General features: G+C 41.2%; 1 protein-coding gene and 1 long non-coding RNA gene across 2 annotated transcripts; one reads left to right on the forward strand and one right to left on the reverse strand.

Annotated features, from left to right (window-relative positions):
- Window positions 1-1,962: 1,962 nt before the first annotated feature.
- On the reverse strand, window positions 1,963-3,314 carry LOC130518194 (dual specificity tyrosine-phosphorylation-regulated kinase mbk-1-like). Its single transcript, XM_057020606.1, has 5 exons — window positions 3,193-3,314; window positions 2,963-3,082; window positions 2,793-2,849; window positions 2,539-2,675; window positions 1,963-2,426 (listed from the first exon to the last, which is right to left on the reverse strand). Exons 1-5 carry the CDS (start codon window positions 3,268-3,270, stop codon window positions 2,054-2,056), a joined length of 765 nt encoding a protein of 254 aa, XP_056876586.1. The 5' UTR covers window positions 3,271-3,314; the 3' UTR covers window positions 1,963-2,053.
- Window positions 3,315-8,984: 5,670 nt separating this feature from the next.
- Window positions 8,985-9,833, forward strand: LOC130518659 (uncharacterized). The gene is made up of 2 exons (XR_008948116.1): window positions 8,985-9,142; window positions 9,322-9,833. It is a non-coding gene; the product is annotated as an uncharacterized LOC130518659 (long non-coding RNA).
- Window positions 9,834-12,039: the final 2,206 nt, after the last annotated feature.

A 12,039-nucleotide genomic window follows, 5' to 3' on the forward strand; every position in this document is an offset into this window, starting at 1 on the left:
ACCCCACTGGGTCATGCTATGCTCTGCTCTGCTCTGCTCTCCGCTCGATCATTGATGATGTTGTTTCTTGTATAGTTTCTCTGCCCCCCCCTCTGAATTCATCATGTGAGAAGAATTATTGTTGTTATTACTATTATCGTTTCAATGCTATAGTAAGTAGATTTAGAGTGTTTAAGGAGTGTTTAAGAAAAGGAATGTGTGAATGTTTAAATCAAGTGCTGGAGCTGTTTATATAACCAGCACTTATAGGTACCTTGTTCGATAAGATGAGGAAGTCGTAAAGATGGGAAAAGTACGTAGGAAACAAGGAATCGTGAGGTCCTGATTGACATAAATCTTGTATGCGCCAAATAAAAGAGGTGAGCGAGCAGCAGATGAGCTGAGTTGAGAGAGGAAGCTTGAACTGCTGCTCAGCTCTCCCTTGCAAGGACTTGTCATGGATTTTCCTCTACGCTAAAACACTTAAACTTATATTCACATTAACTCTTTATACCTATGCCAGTGCCAATGAATTGAAGTGCGGAGATACCACAACAAGGTCGAATGATGAGTCAGGATCAGCTGGTTCACGGTCCAAATGATGGTTTATTGTCGATTCACAATTCACCATACATGAGAAGTAGCCCGGGCTAAGTCTGGAAACTAATGAGAATCTCCCATCTTTTATACTATTCGGAGCCTGGGGTTACTCCGCCCTGGGCTCCTCCTTCTGGTTAGCCATTCTTTCTCATTTTCCACCATTATGTACCATTTATCATACTTATCAGAAGTCAGGTGTACCTTACATGTTTTTTTTAAAAACAGACATCTCTTGTTCAAACAGCCAACCTCCCATCTCTTGTTACCACGCCTTGGTAACTCCCGGACTTTCCATTAACCCCCTTTCTCGTTTCTCGTGGTTCTATGCGTATCTCTAAGCACTTAGTCTGCATAATCATTGACTGCAGAGGTTTAATTATTAAATCAAAGGTTAACTGTTAAAACACACACATTTGCCTCAGAGACCCTATGCCCGTTACCCTTCTTCACTACAGACTCTTGTTATTTGTGTGGTTGATCTGAGTCTAGTGAACGAACAGCGCGGGTGATCAAAACTTCACCCTCACAATCAACAGGTCTAGCCGCCTCTGTAGCTGTATGCTGGCCTGCCGACCTCTGACCCTGCTGACCAACTCTACTCTTATACTTGTACTATTAATGTATCTCTATGTTCTCTACCTATTCTCTCCTCTACCTGTCCTCCCCCTTCTCCTCTCTCTCTACCCAGCCGTCCATCACCGGAGGGTCCCCCTACATGAGCCTGGTCCTGCTCAAGGTTTCTTCCTGTTAAAGGGGAGTCTTCCTTGCCACTGTTGCTTGTTGCGGGTCAGGCCAACAGTTTATAGTAGCAGATGAAAAAAGAAACACAGACACAAAGGTTGTTGATTATTTTCTGTACAATTGCTGTAGTGATTTACACTGAAAACACTGGTGAGAGCAACACATACAACATCTGCTAAGGATGATTGTGTTGATGATTGTGCAGGATTAATTCAAAATAGTTGGTTACAAGTTGTTTGGGATATCCTGTGTATCTTTATCAAACATATCTTATCTTATTAGCTGTTTCCTGTCTGTTTTAGCAACTGTATACAAAGTACTTATACATCAGCTATATCACTATTGCCCAGAAAGTTGGGCTAAAACATTTTTTGCCTCTTAAATTATGTTAGGTTTGCAATGTTTTTATCTTCTTAGAATAAAATATTTGAAAAAACATATTAAATATTGTTACTCCGAGTTTGTGTGCAACAATAGGCAGAGTAAATGGGACAAAGTAAAAATCAGTCAACTTTTCCTCAGGCACAACAAAACAATGGAATAGGTTCCCAAATAATAATTATATTAATTTGAATGCACCAATTAGTTGTTTGATTTTCTGTAAACACTTTATGGTCTTGGAAAAAAAACCAGAAACTAGTGTTTAAAATAATGAAATCAGCTTCCTTTATTGTAATTCAGGGTGAATATGTGATTGAAAGACCAGATGGGACTGTCCCCCAAACATATGTGTTCAGGGAGTCTGTTTCTCTCTTTTCCTGCCTGTGTATTTCCTTCTTCTTTTTAAAGCTTTTTGGCTGAACCTGGGCACAGCCATCGAGGTGGAGCAATGAGGCTCACCATCCTTCCCATCAGGAAGCTTCCTCTGAACAGTGGAATTATCATCATTTATCTGTGTGTCCGTCATTGGTGTCACTCGTGACTGAAATTTAGGCCGCTTGGAATCTTGACAAGTTGGGTCGTCATCGTTAGAGTCACGATTTCTTTTCTGCCCTGTTTTTAATTGGCTCTCTTGGTTCGGCTGTCGGTTTTCACACTGCAACTGCAACGTCTGTCCATTTTCCTTGCTGGCAGTGACCTCTAGCTCTTCAGAGGTGGTCCCCACCCTTCAAAACAACAAATACATGACTTAAATAATTATCTGAGATCCTGCAATTTTTTCAAATGTATAAATCAAAGGTTTTAGGACTGAAATGAATGACCTTTGTGTAGACTTACTCAGTGTTTGTCAGAAAACCATGATGCAGCAGTTGAGCTGGGGTAATGCGCGTAGCAGGATCTAGGTCAAGCATCTTCTTGAGCATGTCAACAAAAAGACCAAGTCCTAGATTTTCGCTGCCTTTAGTAGGGATGTCCTGGAACAATAACAATTGATTTAAAGTAGTTAATTACCCTGTAAATATATTCTTTATGCTATTAAGAAAGCGTTGTTACATTGATGTGAATAACAAATGAAAACTGGAAAAACATACGCTTAAAATGTCATCCAAAGAATCCAGAAAATGACATCCTGTTGTTCCGTGGCATTTCTAAACAGATAACAGAAAAGGAGTTAATGACAACAAAATAAACATTCCTACCTATTAATTTGTGAAAAAATTAGAGTCCGTAAGAAATATCTTAGACAAACTACCACAGATACCTTTAGTTTCCATGATCGATTCCCTGCGCACATATATTTCTTAAAGAATTGCTTCGTATATATTCCTGCATCCAGCATTCGATTCGGAGGTTGACCTAGTAGCGCCACAATGCTCATCATCTGTGGGTAAAGAAAACACCACGTCACAATATTCACCAAAAAAAGTTTATGTTGCAGAAAAGTTCAAAGAAAAGAATGAAGTAAACTCCAAATACTACAAATATACTTACCATGTCATACTCATTGTCCGCATCAAACAGCGAAATCCCCAGGTGTAACTTGGCAGCCAAACAGCCCAGAGACCACATGTCGACAGCCTCTGTCAATGGAAGACCCAGAAGGACCTCTGGAGACCTATAAAAGGGTGTTAATTTGCTTTTTACAATTGGTTATTTATAGATTTCCATGATTTTAAACATTTGTAAAAATAATTACATGGAACAGAGGGCCTGTATAACTGAGCCCTGTGGTATAGTGGAGGCAACAGTGGCAATTCCAAAGTCGATAAGTTTGACTCTGAAAGGCTGCTTTTCATGGTCCACTAACATAATATTGTCCAGCTTTATATCGCGGTGAGTCACTCCCACGCTCTTCAGAGATTGAAGTGCGATTGCAAGCTTAAAGAAAATAAAACACTTTCAGAATACTTTTTCAACATTAGATCAAAGGGCTATTAATGAAAAAGGAAGTGCAGCGAGATGTACCTGTTGGACAATAGATCTGATTGCGTTTAGAGGCAGAGGACGAAAATCGTTCTCCGCCATGTAGTCAAAGAGACTTTTGTCCAGGTACTCGAAGACGAAGCAGAAATACCCTCTGTCAAAAAAGGCTGCGTGAATCTGGACAATGTTGCATTTTTCTGCATCCAGTCTTTGAAGCCTTAGCAGGGCTTGTATCTAAGGAGACAAATGTCAAGGTTCACCTTAATTAAACCACATACAGGGGCAAATAGGAACAAAAGTTGTTGTTACATACTTCCTGCTCTACACTATCATAGTAATCTTCTTCTTTCTTCATGACTTTGACTGCCACAGTCTTGTTGTCTCTCAACCTTATACATTTGACTACTTTGCCAAATGCACCCTCTCCCAGAATGGATTGCACCAGATAATTGGTTTGTCTGGAATAGAGGATGCTTCCAATTTCCACTATGTTCTGCTCGTATGCGAAGGGATATGGACACCAATGTTGGTAGCTATGTTAGAAGAGAGAAGAAAAAAGATTAAGAGAAGTCTCCCTTTAAAAATCAAAATGGAGTACAGAAACTCTAGGGAAACACTGATCTCATGACAAGTTGGAGTCATTATAAACTATCAAGCAGCTTCAGTATCACCTTAAGCTTCCCCTCACTGCACAGCGCCCCACTTACCAAAGGACTAAGCCACCCTAACAACTGTATCCAAAGATATACGATGCCTGCTATTTCTCCCCTTACACCATTAAAATAACCCATAATTTCTAGTTTTGTCGCACAAACTTTATGAGCTCCTTCACTCATAAAGCTGCAGTAGAACAGCAATAAAAGGGATGTATGGGACTTCCGGTTGATTTGGGGACATGGGTTACGATTATATTTTTGTAGATCTTGTCTGCTAATGTTGTCTACCTATATCTGCGCTCACTCTATTCTCAAAATATGATCTCCTGTTCATTTCCAGACAATATCAAATTTTCACCACACCTCGTGTGTGTGTGCATTGTCATGATTCTTTGCGCATGGAGAAGGATATATAATAAAAATATAACTTGTCCAATGCTCAGACACTAAAATAATCATTACAGAGAACATCAATCAGGTCCACCATTTTGTCAACAACCTGCAATCTCTACAAGGCTAGACATTTATTTTTAGCTAATGTAAATTTCCTTGCCAAATAATTAAATGATCAAAACTTACCAGTGTGCCATCTTTTGTGTAGTGCTGAGTAGTATGTTTGTTATGACTCTACAAACCAGAATATTTCTAAGCAGAATGAAACAGCCAAAGTTATTCCTATCTTAAAACCTTCTGGCAAACATGTAATTCAAATTGTCGACCAGTTTCTGTATTACCCCAATCCTTACAAATACTGCATAAAAATTACCAATGTTAAACTCTGTCCTTTCATACCAAAGCTCAAAGTCTATAAAATGGGCTTTTATTAAAATATATTTGTCTCAAATATCAGACATGTTCAAAGATCAAAGACACGATATCCCTTTACCCACAACCCCTCTGTCACCCTTTGTCATTTTATAAAGTACTGGTAGGTTTAACAATTGAAAACTGTAGTTTGTGTGATAGTAGACTCTCCTCTCCTCATAGACTTCAATGGAAAATGACAAAATGGAGGGAATATCCAAATCTAAAAGCCCTTGACACTGGTGCTTGTTGGGGGTCAGGCCCTGGGATTCTGTGAAGTACCTAGAAACAATTTTGATTGTAACAGATACTATATAAATAAAGATTGATTGATTGATTGAGTGCTTCTCCTTCTAGCAGGAAGTGGGGGGGGGCAGCAGACTGGCAATTCTTTCTCTACCTCCAATAGATTTAGAAACAGCATCGGGTTTAATTTGTACAGTTTTGCGGGCACTCTGCGGGCAAACTGAATCTCCCTCATCAGAACTAATACAAGGCCAACAATATTGACTGTCCCTCGTCATAAAAGGCCATTAAAGGAGAGGGGACATTTGTCTGGATCCCTTGTCGGTGCAGAAGAGGTGGAGATGTTCATCAATGCATTTCCCATCCTATGAAAACTTCCTGTCTTCCTTGTTCTGGATGAATGTCCCCTGGCTCCATGGAGAAGACACCAATCAGGATTTATCAGTCGCCTCCATGGTACTTTTTACGATGGGTTTTACACCCTCCTATGAGGAGTCTCTAAAAAAGTGAGAATAAACTCATGCACAGTTATTTAAGTTAAAATCTTACTTCTAAAAAAATAGAGGATTAGCAAATAACTTTCCGAGTGAAATTACAGGAATGACTTTGTCAGAAGCAGAAGCTGGACCCAGACCGCAAAGGAGAGTTGTGTTTGTGATGGGATTTTATGAATAAACAGTCTCTGGTCAAAGAATGTTGTGGCTTTTCCTCTCTGTCTGATTACTTAATAAACTTACACTTTTCCTAAGTCTGAATGCCTATGCCAGTGCCATTGGGTTGAAGCAGAGTTGCCATGACAGAGTCGAATGATGAGTCAGGGTCAGCTGGTTCACGGTCCAATGATGATTTATTGTCGATTCACAATTCACCATGCATGAGAAGTAGCCCGAGCTAAGTCTGAAAGCTAGCAAGAAATCGCCAGCTTTTATACAATTTGGAGCCTGTGTGGCAGGGCGTGGCCTGCCCTCCGAACAGGTGCCATATGGAGGTAGTGCCTTAATTGGTGGGTGGGGAGAAAAAGGTTTATATAAGGCACTGCCTCCAGCTGGCTTTAGTTGATTTCCCCCTTCGACGAAGGTGTAGCGTGGTTGCAGCTTATCTGGGCTGTTGACCAACTGAACCTGTCCCAGAATGAGCATGCTGTCTGTGTTGGATCGCAGTACCTCTCGTGTGTCACTGCCAATCCGCGTGTTCTTTAAATGAAGACTTCAAGTAAACAAATGTCAATTTCAAAATGTATTTAGCAAACAGATGTATTTAGCAAACAGATGTATTTAGCAAACAGAATCAATTCAAGATACAAATATTACAGAGCTCTGGGCCAGTTCATAACCCTAGCAACAACAAGTCAATTGTCAGGGCATGAAGTCTGACGACCTAACTATCCCTTGACCCAGTCTTTTATAGAAAGATATATGTAAATTATTGATGCTAATTCAGTCCAATCCAGTCCTTCTTCTTGGATGACCCCATCTTCTTCTTCCAGCCTCCTTTGGTGTTGGTGTGGTCCTTCTTCTCCATTATCTTCTCCAGATAGCCAGGTCCGAAGTCATATTCCTGCCAAGGAACTTATCAACACCAGTAAACTACGTTGTAATGTTTTACGATGGGGGTCTACCATTTCCTGTCTGCCTGGCTCCAACTGTCTGACCAGTATTCAGGTCAAGGAAGGGTCAACTGACTTGCTTATGTGTATTCCTACTAAAGAGTATATAGTATTCCTAACTTCTAAACTAACTTTAACATAAAACAAAACATATAGTATAACACATGCTAATAAGATAAAAGATGCTAACAAGATAAAATAATTCTCTTCATCTGGCAGCGCCAAGAAGGTTGGTGCTTCCTCCCGCCATCCTTCCGTCCAGAGCGCTTTGCCGTAAGGGCGTGCGCGCTAGTTGGCACTGGGCAGTTGGCTGCCGGCGGGTGTCAGTGGGTCGCGATGCCCCAGCGGGAACCCCTCATGGAGTAGATCACCTCGCTTACTGGACCCACTGCTGCTTTGGCTCCGTCCTTTAGTTCGGGACTCTCTCCTGTTCGCTCTCTCTCTCTCTCTCCTCTCTCTCTCTCTCTCTCTCTCTCTCTCTCTCTCTCTCTCTCTCTCTCTCTCTCTCTCTCTCTCTCTCTCTCTCTCTCTCTCTCCCTTCGCTCGGAGAAACGGCGCTGAGACGTAGTGGTGCCGCCGAGGCGACCACGGAGTTATTGCCTTCATTTTAGACTCTTAACAGCGTGTAAATTGTATCATCAACCTATATTTACTCTTTTTAGGTTTTGTTTCTTTTCGTTTCTTAGTTGACGTTCTGGTCACAATTTATTTGCCTGTCTGTGTGAGGTGTGTGTGTGTGTGTGTGTGTGTGTGTGTGCTCGTCGCGTCAAATTGTTTATCACTGAAAGTTTAATTGTTCCTTTTCTTTGTGGACAGGTGCTGCGGGCCACGGCGGGGACCCAACCCCTGGTGGAGGGCGTTTTCATCACTCCCCTAGTGTGTGGTTTTGTTTGCAGTAGCACGGGTGTTTTTAGTTCGTTTATCTCCCCTAATTGCGTTTTACCTGCTGGTGGGGCCCCAGCCCTGTCCACCCCCTTCGTTAATTTAACTTTTATACAGCCGAGTTATATTTTGTTGAGTACGTATTGGATTAAATAAAATTGTAGTGCATAACCCTCGATCCCGTCTCTGCCTCTGGAATAGAACTTATCTGCGCGTGCACTTTATCATCTGTATACAAGTAATTTATAATTTGCACATCTCCTCTATCTTATGTAAATAGCTAAATAGCTCCTGCACTTATAGTCTAAGGCATTTAATGTAAACACCATCTGTAAAATATGTTTATAGCACAACCCGGTAAACGATTGTACAAATAACCGCACATACTGTATTTATTAAGTTATTATCCTCACTTGCTGCTTCTTTTGCACTTCTGGTTAGATGCTAAACTGCATTTTGTTGCTCTGGACTTGTACATGTGCAATAACAATAAAGTTGAATCTAATCTAATCTAATTCCTATATAACCCATAAAATGTGTTTTCAGCTTCTTCACGTGCCGACACCACCAACAAGTGGAGGTAGGTGAGACCTCCCCCGTCATAGCGCCTCTGAGAACAGAGATCCCAAAAGGTGACGTCAGGAGACCAACCAGGTAAATCATTAGGGGCTCTAAAACTAAATCTTCATTTAGAGTGTCAGGATCATACACACACACACACTGCTCCCCACCTCATCTGTAAAAGAGCAAAAAACATGGATTCTAACAGAAAAAGCTCCTATTTCATCAATATAAAAAGTGTTTCTTAGAATTTAAACAAAAACTTCATCAATTGACTACAATAAGATTCTTCACATGCTTCTCTTTCCGCAGGACTTCCTGACTCTTTAGAAGATGAAACACAAACTTCCTTGATCATCCTGGATGATGTTATTTTTCAAGCTTCCGACCCTCCTGAAGTGGTTCAAATTAGTACAGACGACACGAAAATATGAATGTTGCGATGCTCCATCTTCGCACACAGACATCCACAGGAAAGGTGGATCAGGTTAGTTTCCAGGTCAGTGTGTAAAAATAGTCACCATGTATGCGATGAAATATGAAAATAAAGAAAATAATCATTGTCTTACACGGTTAAAATGACCTACAGTGTCCAACAGTGTCTTCACCTGGAGCCAGGAGGTATGTTCCTATTGTACAGCTGTAAGACAAGACACACCTTTTTAATCAGGCCTTTAATTGATTTTCTGATTATTTTCAATTTATTTTATGTCTTATCCTTATTTTACTTGACACTTTTACTGTTTTACGCCCTCAGTTCTTAGTCTCTCAGTTTTTAGTCTTTACACCTTTCATCTCATTTACTGTTTAAGTCTGTTTTAGTCTTAGTACTGTTTTACTCCCTCAGTTCTTATTCTCAGTTTTTAGTCTTTACACCTTTTATCCCATTTACTGTTTTAGTCTGTTTTAGTCTTAGTACTGTTTTACTACTTCAATTCTTAGTCCTCAGCTTTTAGCTTTTATACCTTTTATCCCATTTACTGTTTCAGTCCTTCAGTTTTTAGCTCCAGTGTCTCCTCATGGTGTTTCCTCATGGGGGCCTGCCAGGCTGGGAGATGTTTCCGGTCTACCGCTGGAGGTGCTGTCCCATTGTCGACCCTGGCCTGGGTGGTTAGGGGGCTCTGTGCTTTGGTGTGGAGCCTCCGGTCTGTCCGGGTCGGGCTGGTCTTTGTGGCGGTACCACCTGTGGTCACGGACCGTGACCTCCCTCGGCCTGGTGGGCCTCCAAAGGTGGCGTCTCCTTCGCCTCAGGTCTCGGTGCCCAGCCATGTCTCAGCTTGCCTCAGCTTGTTTATGTGTGTGGGTGTGTGTGTAAGTGTGTTGTATGCATGTGTGTGTGTCTGTCCTTTTCTTGATTCTCTTGTTCTCTTTGCTGTTTTTATCCTTTGTGAGGCACTTTGTGCTACCTAGCGTATGAAAAGTGCCATATAAATAAAGATTGATATTGATATTGATATTGCACTTGCTAATAATTCTATTATCCCTAACATCTAAAGTAATTCTAACATAAAACAGAAACATATACAAAATACAGAAAATTCTCTTCAGAATGTATCGGCTAATTCGGGCTCTTTTTAACCATGTGAGATCATGTGTTTCATGAAATTGTATTGTCCCCTTTCAAATAAACAAGGATAAAGACAAAGAAATTTCATGTTGCTCAATATGGAGACAGCAAAACCACTTCACGCCTAATCAGCCGAGGAAAGAATGTGATAAGGAAAAAGGTAAATAATATCCATTTATCTCAATATCACAACGACAACTTCATTTTTCATTACACTTGTGATTTGCTTACAAAGGTTAGAGAGAGGCAAACACACAAATAGGCTTATAAATAAAGGGTTTATTCGTTTAAAAAAATCTATTCTCTTACGCGGATGGAAAATTTGCGAATTTAAAAGGGAAGTTGTGTGCTGAGTGATTTGCAGAAGTATCTTCTGCCCAGATTGAGATTAACCCTCTGATAACTTTCCTGGACTTCCCATCTCATAGCAAACATTCACTACAGTGACATGTGTACATCAAATAGTGACATGCATACATACAGCAGGTGTTCAAACAGTGACAATGACTCGTATACATTTCTCATACGCTTTACCTGTCTAATCATTATGACTCGTATACATTTCTCATACGCTTTACCTGTCTAATCATTAACTAAAAGGGTCTATCCATTGCACTCATTAACTACGACGGTCTACTCATTAGATCAAAGGTTAAATACAACAACCACACATTCTGCCTCTGTTGCCTTATGCCTGTTACCCTTTTTCACTACAGCCCGGGCTACTTCTCATGTATGGTGAATTGTGAATCATCAATAAACCATCATTGGACCGTGAACCAGCTGATCCTGACTCATCATTCGACTTTGTCGTGGCAACTCCACTTCAACTCATTGGCACTGGCATAGGTAATAAGAATTAAGAAAAGTGCAACATAGTTCAGTAATCAGACAGAGAGGGAAAGCCACTACAGCACGAAGGTAAACCGTTAACATGGGAACTTAGTCTGGAAAGGCAAACATTGCAACCGTAAGGAACATGGAAATTTTCCTTTTACCCTTCACTACTGTTGGATCGCGATACCTTTCAAGTGTAGCTGCCGATCCGCGTGTTCTTTGAATGAAGACTTCGAGAAGAAAAGTACCAATTTCAAAATGTATTTAACAATAGAACCAATTCCAGATACAAATATTACAGAGCTCCGGGCCAGTTCATAACCCTAGCAACAACAGAGTTAATCGTCAGGGCACGAAGTCTGACAACCTAACTATCCCTTGGCCCAGTCCTTTATAGTCACACACATGCAAATTCACAATGTCCATGCAATCCAATCCAGATCCCCTGCTGAGATGTCCTCGTCCTCTTCCTCCAGTCCCATTTGGTGTTGGTAGAGTTCTTCTTTTCCACTGTTTTCCCAGGTGGCCAGATCCCATTCTTCATGCCAATGTGATCATCATCAACCCCCTGGTATGCTGTTTACAATGAGTGTTTGGCACCCCCTGCCTGACTGGCTCCTGCCTGACTGGCTCCTGAGATAACAGTAGAACAAACAACAAGATTCAAGATTCAAGATTCAAGATAACTTTATTGATCCCTTTAGGGGGTGTCCACCAGGGAAATTAGCATCTCCAAAGATCTACAGCATCTACAAAATTTCCCACCACCATTCCCCCCATCAAACCTATTAAAGATAATAGAATATAAGAAAATAAGAAATAAAATAAAATAGAATAAATTAAAAATAGAATATGAATATAACAATATAAATATAAAACTATAAAAATGTTCCGGTTCTCCTGTTGGCCCTCCTCCCCCCCAGTGATGAGTTGAACAGCCTGATGGCTCGGGGGATGAATGAGTTCCCCAGTCTGTTGGTCCTGAACTTGGGGAGGCGTAGCCTCTGGCTGATCAGGCTTCTCTGGCTGTGGATGACAGTGTGCAGAGGGTGGCGGACATTGTCCATGATGCTCCGCATTTGTCAGTAGTTCTCCTCTCTGCCACTGTCGCCAGAGGTTCCGCTTCATCCCCACCACCGAGCTGGCCCGCCTGATCAGCTTCTCCAGCTGGAGAGGTCTGCTTTTGTTGCGCTCCCCCCCCAGCAGACCACAGCGTAGGACAGGACGCTGGCGACCACAGACTGATAGAACATCCA

This window comes from Takifugu flavidus, chromosome 21 (genome assembly GCF_003711565.1).
Source record: "Takifugu flavidus isolate HTHZ2018 chromosome 21, ASM371156v2, whole genome shotgun sequence".
NCBI classification, from domain to species: domain Eukaryota; kingdom Metazoa; phylum Chordata; class Actinopteri; order Tetraodontiformes; family Tetraodontidae; genus Takifugu; species Takifugu flavidus.